The sequence below is a fragment of the Anolis carolinensis genome, chromosome 1 (assembly GCF_035594765.1).
Source record: "Anolis carolinensis isolate JA03-04 chromosome 1, rAnoCar3.1.pri, whole genome shotgun sequence".
NCBI lineage: Eukaryota > Metazoa > Chordata > Lepidosauria > Squamata > Dactyloidae > Anolis > Anolis carolinensis.
Genome location: NC_085841.1, coordinates 121,597,724 through 121,612,545, shown reverse-complemented (window position 1 = coordinate 121,612,545; position 14,822 = coordinate 121,597,724). Strand labels below are relative to the sequence as shown.

At 38.9% G+C, this 14,822-nt stretch overlaps 1 protein-coding gene across 7 annotated transcripts in view; it reads right to left on the bottom strand.

The window, feature by feature from the left end:
- Nucleotides 1-14,822, bottom strand: part of col12a1 (collagen type XII alpha 1 chain) — a 143,664-nt gene that overhangs the window by 25,812 nt on the left and 103,030 nt on the right. For all 7 annotated transcript variants that reach the window (XM_062981643.1, XM_062981678.1, XM_008122151.3 and 4 more), the window contains 9 exons: nucleotides 14,503-14,626; nucleotides 13,075-13,218; nucleotides 10,688-10,852; nucleotides 9,451-9,489; nucleotides 9,215-9,353; nucleotides 8,638-8,780; nucleotides 7,136-7,245; nucleotides 1,887-2,036; nucleotides 285-362 (listed from right to left, as the gene is read on the bottom strand). In XM_062981643.1, coding sequence (XP_062837713.1) covers nucleotides 285-362; nucleotides 1,887-2,036; nucleotides 7,136-7,245; nucleotides 8,638-8,780; nucleotides 9,215-9,353; nucleotides 9,451-9,489; nucleotides 10,688-10,852; nucleotides 13,075-13,218; nucleotides 14,503-14,626 — 1,092 coding nt within the window. The remainder of the gene's footprint in view (nucleotides 1-284; nucleotides 363-1,886; nucleotides 2,037-7,135; nucleotides 7,246-8,637; nucleotides 8,781-9,214; nucleotides 9,354-9,450; nucleotides 9,490-10,687; nucleotides 10,853-13,074; nucleotides 13,219-14,502; nucleotides 14,627-14,822) is intronic.

Here is a 14,822-nt window from a genome sequence, read left to right as displayed (position 1 = left end):
ATTGGAAAGGAGTAAAACTGAAATTAAAATGTGGCAACACAGCTGGTCTGCCTGTACCCAAGATACAAGGCAACAATATTTTGAATGACTCTCATAAAATGTTTGTATTCCAGCCATGTAAGTGTGAGAATGGTTCAAATACTTACATGCAGAATTTGTAATTACCAACAGAGCCTTCGACAACACATACCAAGTCTGTTATAATATATTGTACTCTCAGCCTGATTGGCTTAGACTGTTGATATGAGGCATTAAAATTATCAGGATGTTTTCTTTATATTTACCCTAGAAGGAATGTCACAGCATCTATCTCTGCTGGTCCAAACTGCATTGCACACAATGTCAAAGTTCTGGAGCTCAAGCTATAAAAGAAAAACACAAATGCCTTCAATGTTACATCTATATCAAATTTCAAGAATATATTCATGGAATATTAGGCCAAAATCATTCCTGACCTTCAGCCTGGATAATATAAGTACCTTTATGTTATTGTATGGATAGTTGTAACATAGGGCAAGACTACATAAAATTAAACAGTGACACGTTTGTTTAATGCAATAAATGCCCTTCACACACTTGCATATAAATTGCAATGGCATAAAGTTCCTTCAAGCAACAGAAATATTTTTCCCAGCAAAAGTTTAAGCAACTTAAATTGTCTTAAGATTGAGTCAGCCTCAGAGGCTGATACTTTTAGAACAGAAGTTCAGCTTCTCTTCTAGGGCAAATGTTATGGGAATCTCTTGATATCTTCCCAATTGTCATTTATGGATATTGAGGAATCTTGATGGAAGACAGTAATATTGCCATATCCTGGTTATTTGAATCAAGATTTTGCTGTGATAATTTCCCAGCTATTTTTAAAAGAATTACTTGTTTCACATCATATGGCTATTGTAACTGAAACTACTTAATGACTTTTTTGGGGGGGGGGGTATGTGTGGAGGAACTAATCTTATCTTTGCTGAACTGACCGCTTACCACAAATTATTCAAAGTAGTTTATGGCAATAAAAGTGATTCAGAGTTATGACCTCATCACATGAGGTCTGGGCTCCGTAATAGGACGATTTCAACACAGAGCCAGGATGGAGCCAGACTTTTTTGTGTGTGTGTCAGGAGCAACCTGAGTCGCTTCTGGTGTGAGAGAATTGGCCGTCTGCAAGGACGTTGCCCAGGGGATGCCCGGATATTTTTGATGTTTTTACCATCCTTATGGGAGGCTTCTCTCATGTCCCCACATGGGGCTGGAGCTGATAGAGGGAGCTCATTCGCGCTCTCCCCAGGTGGGATTCAAACCTGGCAGCCTTCAGGTCAGCAACCCAACCTTCAAGTCACAGGCTTTAACCCACTGTGCCATTGGGGGCTACTTCCAGCAGGGCTCCACCCTGGCTCTGTGTCGAAATAGTCCTACGATGGAGCCCTGAGAACTCCGGAGGCTCTCCGTGTTCTCATAAGGTAGAATGGGGAAAGCATGGGGGGAAGCTGGGCAGCGATCATTCCTCCTATGGGATACGGAAGGGGTCAATGCAGGGCATGAGGTGATGAGGTCCTATGCTGCCTGCCAGATTTGCCCTGCTGCCCAACGAATGCCCTCGCTGTTCCCTAGCTTCAGAACCTCAATGTGATGGGTTCCTTAATTTGAAGTAGTGTGTGTGTGTGTGTGTGTGTGTGTGTGTGTGTGTGTGTGTGTGTGTAGCATTTTTATATAATTCAGAGAGTATCCATTCATTGTCATTTTCATCATACATCTGATGAAGTAGAATTTCACTATAAATTCCAAGCACCCCTACATTTATCTATATGTGCAAAAGGCTTCTATTAAGGAATTCAAAACATACTTTGGGTGCACTCTGAAATGACAAATGCGTAAAATCCAGTACTTACTGCAGCTGTTTTCCTATCACCTTTCTGTAGTTTGCCAAGTATCTCATAACCATCGTTTGTAATATTTCCACCTTCATTGATTGGTTTTTCCAGGATTTCAACACAGTCAATGTAGATTTTAGCACTTGTGGGTGTTACAACAATATGAACCTGTAAGAGGAAAGTATTTAAAAGAAATACACATTAGGAATGAGTTTGAGTATCAAACCTACAACTGAGTCCTTCACATGCAGGAATGCCTTTCTTGATTAAAATGGCAGTTTCATTTTGGCAGCCTAAATCCAATGTGGCAGTGGTACTGTAGCACCAGAAAGAATGGGTTTTCTTTTTCTCACCTCCCACTACTGTCCTTACAACAGCTAGGAAGTCTTTTTCAGAAGGTGTCTCACTTTTAAGGAGCAACTCTTTAAAAGACCATGGGGTCTGCAGTGAGGATGAGAATTTGATCTCTCAAATGCACTGACACTTAGAGATCTTTCATCATTTGTGCCCTGATGGATCCTGGCAAATGTTTCCCCCTCCACTGAAATATATTGTGATGTACAAGCTAGTGGATGATCTTTAAACACTACTGTGCACACAGAGTTCAATGCAATTTTCTGAATCAGCACCCCAAATAACCAAACTGTATTTAAAATTGACCAAAAACTGATTTGTAGCCCTTTTGGTACTAATGTTGGAGAAAGGTCCCTGGTCAAGTGGTCCCTGGTTAAAGTGGTTCCTGGTCAAGTGATCCCTGGTCAAAAAAAGGTTGGGAACCACTGATTTAGTGAGATGTTCTTTTTTCAGCATTCAATTTTGCCACCCAAAGAGGAAAAAAGAAGCATGGTGGGTTGACTAATTATCATTATGAATGATATCACTACCATCTAATGTAATTGAAAACATGGATGTGACTAATGACATGTTTTTTCAAGCTTTGTAATAAGAAAAGTCTTCACAGTGTTTGCTTTACATACTTTGGAAAAGATGATTATCTGGTAACTATTTTGTTTGGGTAAGAAGGATATGCTTCTCTTGGAAGACACATATGACAAAATATTATGGGACACAGACCAAAAGCTGAGTAATTCATCTGAGCCACAAATCCATGAGAAATGAGAAACCACTCCAACTCTGTATTTTAGCTTCCAAACAGAAGTTTAATACAGTTCTCTCATCAATTGCGTAAAACCTCAAGGGTTCCTTGCCATTTTACCACCAAGATCCAAAGCTGTATTTCAGTGCATCTTTTCCAGTTTTCTTGTATTTTTACCGAACCGTAAGAAAAAAACCCTACATGTCTCCAGATGTTTATAATCATAGTTTCCTTAACAGAAACATTGTTCATAATTTCTCAGGCAGCAGAATTCTAAACTTCTTGATTCAAAACTAAGTTCTAATAAGACCTATGGATTTCCTCCTAGAAACTGCATTTATGCATGGCCTCAATGTTTATTGTCATATTTAATTACACATGAAGGGAAATGTACCACTTACGTTGCAGTTGTATTGGGATGTACACTTACACTTAATTTGTATTATGTTGTTTATATTTTGTCATTATGTTGTTTGGGCCGTTGCCCCATGTAAGCCACCCCGAGTCCCCGTGGGGAGATGGTCGTGGGGTATAAATAAAGTTTATTATTATTATTATTATTATTATTATTATTATTATTATTAATTACACTGTTAGATTTCATAGAACATACTGCAAATTTCTGAAGTATATTTCCTATTACCTCCATACAATTAATGTTGATCAGACTTGAAGTGAACAGAGCAGCAACTTATCACATGACAGAATTATAGTGTCACTGTCCAACTTTAGATGCCATTGTTCTGCCCAGGGATTTAGAGTACAGGCAGTCTCTGAGTTATAAACATCCAGCTTACAAATGACTCATAGTTAAGAACTTATTAACGACTTAGACGAAGGGTTAGAAGGCACGATCATCAAGTTTGCAGACGACATAAAACTGGGAGGGATAAGCTAACACTCCAGAAGACAGGAGCAGAATTCAAAACGATCTTGACAGACTAGAGAGATGGGCCGAAACTAACGAAATGAAGTTCAACAGGGACAAATGCAAGATACTTCACTTCGGCAGAAAAAATGGAATGCAAAGATACAGAATGGGGGATGCCTGGCTTGACAGCAGTGTGTGCGAAAAAGACCTTGGAGTCGTCGTGGACAACAAGTTAAACATGAGCCAACAATGTGATGCGGCAGCTAAAAAAGCCAACGGGATTCTGGCCTGCATAAATAGGGGTATAGCGTCTAGATCCAGGGAAGTCATGCTCCCCCTCTATTCTGCCTTGGTCAGACCACACCTGGAATACTGTGTCCAATTTTGGGCACCGCAGTTGAAGGGAGATGTTGACAAGCTGGAAAGCGTCCAGAGGAGGGCAACTAAAATGATTAAGGGTCTGGAGAACAAGCCCTATGAGGAGCGGCTTAAAGAGCTGGGCATGTTTAGCCTGCAGAAGAGAAGGCTGAGAGGAGACATGATAGCCATGTACAAATACGTGAAGGGAAGTCATAGGGAGGAGGGAGCAAGCTTGTTTTCTGCTGCCCTGCAGACTATGACACGGAACAATGGCTTCAAACTACAGGAAAGGAGATTCCACCTGAACATCAGGAAGAACTTCCTGACTGTGAGAGCTGTTCGGCAGTGGAACTCTCTGCCCTGGACTGTGGTGGAGGCTCCTTCTTTGGAGGCTTTTAAGCAGAGGCTGGATGGCCATCTGTCGGGGGTGCTTTGAATGCGATTTCCTGCTTCTTAGCAGGGGGTTGGACTGGATGGCCCATGAGGTCTCTTCCAACTCTACTATTCTATGATTCTATGATTCTAAGAATGTGGGTGAGACAACAGGAAGTGAGAGAAATCGTACCTCCCAGAAGGGAAATTCACTCCTGGAAGAGTTATCATGGGAAAAGGTATCTCCACTGAAGCTTGATCACCAATCCTTGTTTATGGGCAACTACAATAGTCATTTTTACGAAAGAGAACAATCGTTGGCTTGTAGGTAGTCGAGGCCAAGTTATGTGAGCATATTTAGTTTGGTTTGTTGTCCCATGAAATAGCAACATAAAGAAAGCAAATAGTTCTGGAAGACTGTTGGAGGAAGCTTGTCTCTGATAAGGAAAGATGAACCTTGCACAACCCCTGCCCTGTTTCATATCCTACCAAAAAAAAAAAAAAAACACGTAAAGAGAGTTTGGGTCCAATTCTGCAACTCCTCTGAAGATGTCATTTTCTGGGAACATCAACACTGACCACTTGATGCAAAAGGGCACAGATCAGTTTAGTGGCAGCCAAACTGCCTTATCTATTTTAAAAACAAAGCTGCCTCATCTATATATATATAATAAAAGTCAATGTTTGTATGCGGCGGGCGGTGTATGTATGTATGTGTGTGTGTTTGTGGCAGCTTTCTGATTGGCTGCCACTATCACAGGCCACTGTGACAGACTTGGCCCAAACTTGACACGCTTAACCCCCATGATGCGCTTTATGTCCTGGTGCCATTTGCGGGACAATGGACCATGGGTGATGGGATATGTAGTACTTTCAATCACTACGACTCCCACAGGCCACTGCGATGCCCACCAGTGACAGAACTGGACCAAACTTGGCACACACAACCCCCATGAACCCCTTTCCATCCTGGGGCAGATTGGGGGAGGATGGATCAAGTAGCTTCACTCACTTCTTGCTCTGGAAGTTGTAATTCACCTTTATACAGATAGCACTGAACCCAGCCAACATCAGATCTGGACCAAACTTGGCACACTGCCTCATCATGCCCAACTGAGCATTACAGGCAAGGTTTCAGGGTGATTGTCCTTTGGCTCTGGGAATTGTAGTTCACCCTTAAACAGACACCACTGAACTCAGCTGACTTCAGATCTTAACCAAACTTGGCACACTGCATCATCATGCCCAACTCCGCATACAGGCACAGTTTCAGGGTGATTGTCCTTTGGCTCTGGGAGTTGTAGTTCACCCTTAAACAGACACCACTGAACCCACCCGACTTCAGATCTGGACCAAACTTGGCACACTGCCCCATCATGCCCAACTGAGCATACAGGCAGGGTTTCTGGGTGATTGTCCTTTGGCTCTGGGAGTTGTAGTTCACAGACAGCACTGAACCCAGCCGACTTCGGATCTGGACCAAACTTGCCACACAAGTTTCTCAAAATACCTGGGCACCGCCAGGTCCCCAAGCTGGTCCATTATAAAAGCAAAAATGCAATTGAAGGAAGCTGAGCACTTTTATGGAAGAAGAATCACACGATGATTTCACTTCCTGCAGTTTTTCTGTACAATATAACCCAAACTAAATTAATTTTTCTCTCTCTCTCTCTCTCTCTCTGCATTTTCTCCTCTAGAGTGAAAATTGATCTGGAACTCAGTTTTGAGCTTGCAAGTAATAGAGAAGGAATGAGTTAGCCCTCTACTCCCAATTCTACTCCTGTGGGAGCTCTTGAATTCATAAAGAGGTTGCAAAAATAAAACCAACAACTTTTCTTCACATGTATTTTGGCCCATAATGGGAAGAAAAGAATACAAACCATCTGCTTCTACAGGAGTTCTTTGATGGGATTTTAATTGCTGCCTTTCTAAGCCAAATTTTCCCCCAATTGACTTACATAAGCTATCACTATACTCATGCAATTCGATGTCCAAAAAAGTATGCCAAAACAAATTTTCCACAAATAGCCAAGATTAAGTTAGTTATTTTTCACTGAATGAGTGTATAACTCATTTAATGGACATCTCCAAAATATCTTATATTTTGGAAGAATTCAATAGTTTGGCATAATTTTAATATATGGTGATTTTTAACGTGTTGTGAATCTTTCTCTTTTACTATACTTGGGAGCCAGTTATTCCTCCCCCCTCACAGAACCCATTTGCACAATTCAGTATATGTGTATCTTGAGCTTTGAGAAGCAGATTGTTAATAGAATCTTTAATGAAATTTCAAATCCCACAGTCAGCCATTTACTTGGGTACATATAGCAGGCCTACATAGTTTGTTTTTGGCCTACATTGATTTATTTGACAACTTTTCATAATAGGGTAAAATTCCACTGAAAATGATGAGATCTTATTTCTGCACCAAAATGGATATTGTATTGGATGTATTCAGTCTATCCTAATCTTATGAATTCAATCGCACTTTCTTGAACTAAGCCATTACATCTATCTGTGACTGATAAAAAGAATAGCTGTGACTGATAAAAAGAATTGTTGTACCTTGTGGAAACTTCCATAAAAGAGTTTCTTCACTTCATCACCTTCAAATGTAACTGTCTGAATCTCTCCCCTTGTGTCCTTGTTAAAGAATGATAATACTTTGTTGGATGCTAGGGATGAAAGACATCTTGTTATAGATCATTTTGTAATATTATAGATCAATTTGTAATATAACATAGAATCATTATCCTAGCATTGTATACAGTATAATCTCTTCCAAATGTAACTAGCAGCCAAACACAATAAATTGAACATGTCTTAATGTACAGGTGTTTATAACTTACCTGCCTCAAGTTTAAGACAGGTACTAACTGCGTAATCCTAAACCTCTTTAAAAACTGTATTCCCACCTAAAGTTCAGACCCCAATTTAGGGAGTTCTGAAAACAGTGTGAATAGCCAGCTGATGCCCTCTTGCTTTCTTCTACTCTGTTTAGTGTAGCTGGCTGGATCTGAAATGGACCAGCAAATTGACAACACAAATCAACACTTTACTCCATCCTAAACAGAACTGCTCTATACCACACTAAAACAATAATGCCAAAACACTTCCATCTGTGTTTGTAATCTGCATGGTAAAGTAAATTATTAGAGTTCTTGGGATCTAAGTAAATTTCAACCTATTATATTACCAAACTTGAAATATGTCTCATTAGCACAGAATGGAATTCATCCACTGTTGCTGAACAGAACCAGCCCTTTGGAATGAATCAAAGAGAGTTCAAAATGCCTAATCCCTCTATGCTCATTGCTAAAGACTGATATGTGAAAGAGGCTTCTTGTAATCACTAATTCACCGGCCCCTCTTCCTCAAGCCAAGGCACTACATGAAAGGAGCATGAGCTAGGGCAACTCTTTGAACTCCAAGTTCAAACACTAAAGTAACATGTATTTTGCATATATCCATTTATTCTTTTGACATGCTAAACTATGATTAAGTAGAGCAACATCTGGTATTAGTTAACTGTTCACAAATGGTCACAAAGAAATATTCTCTCTTTCACTGAAATACTGTTAGGAGTTAGATGGGTGAATATGGGAAAACTTGAAGCAACATTTAGCTATACATTATTATTTTGTATTTATACATGAGTGAGCGATTTATTTCTTAGACCTTTTAAAGATCAGAATTTGAGATCAGAAATGTTGGGAAATTTCTCTGCAAATTATCAGATTGTCCTTAGAATAATTACAAATGTGTGTTTTTAAGCTTCAAGTCAAAACACTGTCTGACTTACAAAATAGATTGCATCAGCCACCTGTGGCTTGAGTACTTATATAAATTCCATATAACTATGCACATTTGTTTCAATTGATTTCTAAATTTTATGCCCAGATGATCTCTGAGAATAATAAATTGGCCAACCCTTGCATTAAAATATTTAATATTTTACTATATAAGATCATATTGACTTTGAAATATTAGAAAAGAAAGAATAAGAACTTAACTTTAAATTTCCATTCATACATTGTATTCATGCTAAAGTGAGGGAAAATTCTTACGGTCAAGAACAACTCCAACTTGTGGTTTATAATCTCTGTCTGTTATCTGCCAAATTGCAAATGGTTCAGTGGGGGTTTCCGGTAGAAGACGGAATAAAAATATGATAGTGTAAGCCTTTGGTAATCCATCTGGATGAATCTCTCTAACAAGGAAAGCAGAAATGTGTTGCTCATCAGAAAAAAGTGTAAAGGTTTTTGTGTTAATTGTTTAACTGTATTAGAACATTGCGAAGGAAGTAACAACATTTCGATTCACTCAAAACTCAGAAGCCATAGACATTTGTTCAGCAGCTAAATTAGACTGTCTCATTTTAAAACCTTTGCTAGAACTCTAAAATGCTATTTCTCCTGCAGTTCAATGTGGGGAAGGCAAAATCAAAAGAGGGCTATAAATCCTAGACATGTTGAAGAACTGGAGGAGCCAAAATCATTTGACAAAGGTGATAGTCCTTTCTGAGCACATTTTTATGTTGTTGACTAAGCAAGCAAAATCCTTTATCCCAGCAAGTGTCCAGTACTTGGGCAACTCTCCCCCACAATTAAAAGGCCTTCCAAGAAAAGAAGGACTAGAGCCTACCTTGTGGGTTGGCTGACAAAGGCATTTTTCTGAAGCCTATACGCCATATAGCTGGGGAAAGATCCTGATTGCAAGGAAACTCCTGGTACAGAAGCAAAATACTTCTCTGTTAAGTTGTAAGCTTCCAGCATCCTGAAACCTGGAAGGGATAATAAAAGAGTGGAGGAATTTCAGGAAACAAACTGAAGTGAGACATTTACTAAGTTGAAGCATTTTCTACATAGTTTTTGTCTTACCAGGAGAGGTATATCCATCCAAATACATGAGAGGGCAAGCTGAAACAGAGGAAAATATGTCAAATGAAATAACTCAAGAGCAGCAACATTATTATTAGTCTGTAAGGTAAAGGTTTCCCCTGACGTTAAGTCCAGTCATGTCTGACTCTGTGGGTTGGTGCTCATCTCCATTTCTAAGCCGAAGAGCCAGCATTGTCCATAGACACCTCCAAGATCATGTGGCCAGCATGACTGCATTATTAGTCATGTATAAATGGTGATTGTGGGGCATTATTAGTCTGTAGTCATGTATAAATGGTGATTGTGAGGCAGGTGCGATGGGAATTGGAGTATAACACATCTAAAGGGTGCCAAATTTCGGGAAGTTGAAGAAGCTCCTTGTATGGATTTTTCTAAAAAGAAGATTTCAAGAAGATTTCACCCTGCTGATTGCAACCTTTCACACTACACCAGATGTCACTTTGGACACACCAAGCAACTTTGCCGGTATAGTGCATATGTGCGAGGTTGCACATAACACAATGGATCATAACTCAAGGCAGATATTAATCAATTGCTTTTCACACTAATCTAGAAATATTTGACAACCACACTCATCCAGCATTTTAATTTGACTTGCACAGTGGGACCTTTCACACTGCAGGAATATATGCAAGGGAAGCTACTGAATGGTTCCTAATTCATGCTCCTGCCAGCACTTTTAGGTGACTGGTTAATATCTCATCTCCAAGACATTGTGACTGTTGCTCTTAAAAAGTGAGTGCCAAAAGAGATCAAATATAAATTAATGCATAGAGGTGATAAAAATTCAGTTGATCCACCTTCATGTAACTAGACAACTGCTGAGAAGCTGTGCAAGTTGCTAGCAGTACACTACTGTGTGACACTGTTTTTAAGGTTTATATATGGTATTTTAATGAATTTTAATATTTTAATGTAAATTGTTTAAGCACCATTTAAATAACTCTTATATGTATACTATCATTAATGATTTGCATAGTTCTAATCTATGTTATTTTTAAATATTTTATTAGCTGCCTTGAATCCCATTATTGGGAGAAAGGCAGGATATAAATAAAATTAAATAAATAAACACTGAGACAATGTCTTGATTATGCATTCACACTTAATGTATATAGAAACAGAAAGTACACTGGATTTCTTCAACATAACTATGGCCTACACTAGATTAAAATCTGCACATTCATGTTGAAAAGACAGTAGAGATGATACTTACATGAGGTAGCTGTCTCACAAACAAAAGTGATGAGGTTGTCTTCAATCTTTTCAAAAGCATCGAAGTCATCAACTATAAAAACATGACGTTCGCTGGGCTTGCTAGCAATTTTGGCCAGTTCATGGTAATCAACATCCGCCACACCAACAACAAAGACACTGAAACCTGTGAATGCAATATTAGATTAATATCAGCACAGGAATCTTTTGTACATGTTTTTCTAGGCAGAGGCTAATCCACATGTTAAGATAAGATGTGCATGTGGTAAACCAACACTTTCAAACAAGATCATGAAAAATATATATGCACTTACATTTTAAATTCTCTTGTTGTAAAAAAAAGAAAACATAGAGTATCCTTAAAAAGTAGTGATGAAACATATTTCAGTGGAAGTGTGGTAGAGTTTATATTGAGAAGAGATAAACAAATATATAGCTATCCTAAACCAAACAATAAATAGTTTATTTAATCAGCATACAAAAATCTTATTAGAAGCTTACAACATATGAAAGCACTTTAAGAAAAAAGCAAAAAAGAATAGAAAAGAAAAAAAAAGAAACCTTTAGATTGGTGCCAAGGGTAGTTAATAAAAACAAGAAAGGAGAAAACTTTTACTCAGTATTATGTCAATTATTATTATTCTTATGTTGATATTCCCCTTTTTCTCTCCACAAGGAGACTCAAAGCGGCTCACAATTAAAAGCATTACAATACAACTTAAATATACAAATATTAAAACAATATTAAGTATCATTGATACTAAAAACTATTCAAGTTAAAACCACAAAAGCATATAAAACCACAGCACGTCCTGACTATATTCTAAATACCTTCATCTTTAAATGCCTGTCTGGATAAAAAGGGTTTAGCCTGCCACCAGAAGGGCAGCAGGGAGGGGGCCATCTTGGCTTCCCTGGGCAAGGAGTTCCAGAGTCATGAGGCAGCCATCGAGAAAGAAGGCCCGCTCTCTCGTTCCCACCAACTGGGCTTGAGATGGAGGTGGGACAGAGAGAAGGGCCTCTCCTGAAGATCTCAGGGCCCAGGCAGGTTCGTACAAGGAGATGTTGTCGGCCAAATAGCATGGGCCTGAACTTTAAAGATCATAACCAGCACTTTGAATTGTGCCCAGAAACAGACTGGCAGCCAGTGGAGCGGTGTCAACAGGGGGGTTGTCTGCTCCCTGTAGTCAGCCCTAGTTAGCAACCTGACTGCAGCTGAAGTTTCCGAGCATTCTTCAGAGGCAGCCCCTAGTAGAGCATGTTACAGTAATCCAGACAGGATGTAACTAAGGCATGTACCACTGTGGCTAGATCTGGCTTGCCAAGGAACAGGCACAGTTGGCACAAAAGTTTTAATTGTGCAAAGGCCCTCCTGACTACCATAGATACCTGGGCCTCCAGGTTCAGTGCCGAGTCCAGTAGGACTTCCAAACTGCAAACCTGTGTCTTCAAGGGCAATGTGACCCCATCCATCACAAGCTGGATCCCTATTCCCTGATCTGCCTTCCAACTCACCAGGAATACCTCTGTCTTGTCTGGATCAAGTTTCAATTTGTTTGCCCTCATCCATTACTGATGACAGACACTGGTTTAGGATCAGAACAGCTTTTTTGGCTTTAGGTGGAAAGGAGTAGTAGAGTAGGGTGTCTTCTACATATAGGTGGCACCAAACTCCAAAACTCTGGATGACTTTTTCCAGCAGTTTCATGCTAAACAGCATGGGGAACAAAATGGAACCCTGAGGAACCCCACAGGACAATGTCTAGGGGTTCGAACAGGAGTCCCCCAGCACCACCTTCTGGGTATTTATGGTGTTTATATACCTCCCTTCTCAATCCCGAAAGGGACTCAGGAAGGTTCATAGTGTTGGAAACAATTCAATGCCCTTGATTAAAAAAAAGTTTAAAGCATCAAAGTTGACCCTCCCCTAATAAAACATTAAACATTATTTTAGTTGAAGAATAGAAATCTGTACTTCTGTTGCTTTTGCTAGTATTGTTTTCATACTGAGCTACAATTACAATTATGTAATAGCTAAATCCATGGAAATATATCTGGATATATCGTACAATATCTACTCATAAGTAACACATCTGAATTCTCCAGCTAGGGCACCACCACCAAGACGGCCCCTTTTCTGATGAGAACCTCAAGTTCAGATGGTAGAGAACAGTCAGGAAGCCTTCCACTGAACATCTTGATACTTAAGCTATGTACACAGATTTTAAACAATATGTTAGTGCAAGCGTAACTAATGAAATGCTAGTAACATTAGTTGATCTATGCATATTCCACCCATGGGAACAACAGGGAATCTGACATTTGGTGTTAGCAGAATTATCATCTTAGTCAATCAAATATACCATCCTGTCAATAAAATTTACTTACCAGAGTGCTGTATGACAGATGCAGCTTTCATCACTTCATCCTGTGATCGACCATCTGTTACAACGACAAGTACCTTGGGAACACCTTTTCTCATGCCACTTTCCCATGTCAAGACTTTGTTTTTGATAAAAGTAAGGGCTTTGCCTGTGAATTGTGAACAAAGAACCAACTTAAATTATCTATATAAGATATTATCTTGCAAACAAATAATTTATTGTCTTTCTTTAATAGCCCACTTCCCATTGCAGAACCCAAGGCACCTTACAATGTGGATTTAAAAAGCACAATTAAAAATTCAGTCAATTAAATCAAATTAAAACAGTTTAATACTATTTAGAAACATAATAAGAAAAGAAGAAGAGTAACACACTTTTGTAATAGCCAATCAGAAACAAACACCTTTATGAATAAATATATCTTTGCCTGCAGATGGTGGGAAAGTAGAGAAAGAAACCAATCTAACTTTCTGTTGGAGGAAGTTCCACAGATTCAGAAAAGCAAGCAAAAATGCCTTCTCTTGACTAATCACCATGTATGCCTGTGCGGGAGCTGAGATTGGGGAATGCCTCTTCTCCCACAACCCTTCAAATGCTGGGTGTTTACCCTCTTGGCCATTTCCTGTCTGCACCACAGCTACATGTAGTGGTCTCTACCTCTCCAAGAATGCTGTCCACATTCTCATACTGCACAAACTAACTTGTATCCAGTAATACAAGATAAACAGAGGCCAAACTGAATCAACTAGGATCTATGTTAACTGTAGCATCCAGGTCAAAGCAGATCCAAGAAATTAGGCAACTACAGCACATAGAACTTCCCATAGAAAACCATTTGGGATATGCAAACTAGAAGGTTTTTGATTGACTTGAGTGGACATTCCTTTTCAAAGTTCTTGAGAAGGACAATACAGATTATATCTTTTAAGACTTCTCTAAACGAGACACTACATAATAGCTTAACTGCTACCAATAGTTACCTTTCTACTATACCAGAGAACTAAGCAGAGATGCCTAAAGTTTCCAATATTTTACATCATCTGAAGTCAACCAAAAGCCTTATAAACATCAATCTCTGCTTCTTTACAACTTCTCATTAGAATCTTGCTTTTTGAAAAGAGAAAATCTAAGTGATTTTATCTACAAAATATCATACAGGTTCTTCATAATGAGCTATGAAGTAATCTAACATTATCTGGTTATGTACCAGTGCATAGCAGGTCTTTGAACAATTGGAGCAGCTCTGCTACATGATTTCGTGCAGATGTCTTTGGCAGATAAAAAAAAATTTCTTCTGTTGGACTTATCTGATGTTAGCCTGCTGAATTACCACTGGAATGAAAATTAAAATCCAAATCTGTGCAGTAATAAAAGATGGTTTTTTTGAAAAAAAGGAAATAATAAAGTAGTAGTGACATTTATCCAAATTTACCAGTTTTTGTGTTTCCTCCTTTGTATCGAATATTCTGAAGTGCTCCCAGTGCTAGTGCTTTATCATCATATCTATTCAAATTAAATTCAGGTTTTGGATCATCACTGTATTGCACAAAGGAAACCTGGAAATGACAGTATAATGTAAAGACTCTCAGACAACATTTGAGAGTTATAACTATATAATAGCATTGGGAAAATTTTGGTTCTATAGATTTATATTTCACACTTCCTCATAAGAGATCTCAGTGAAAGACCTGGCATTGTAAAAGTATATATGGAAAAGAAGAATTTCATTATGTGGAAGGTTTTGAATGGGGA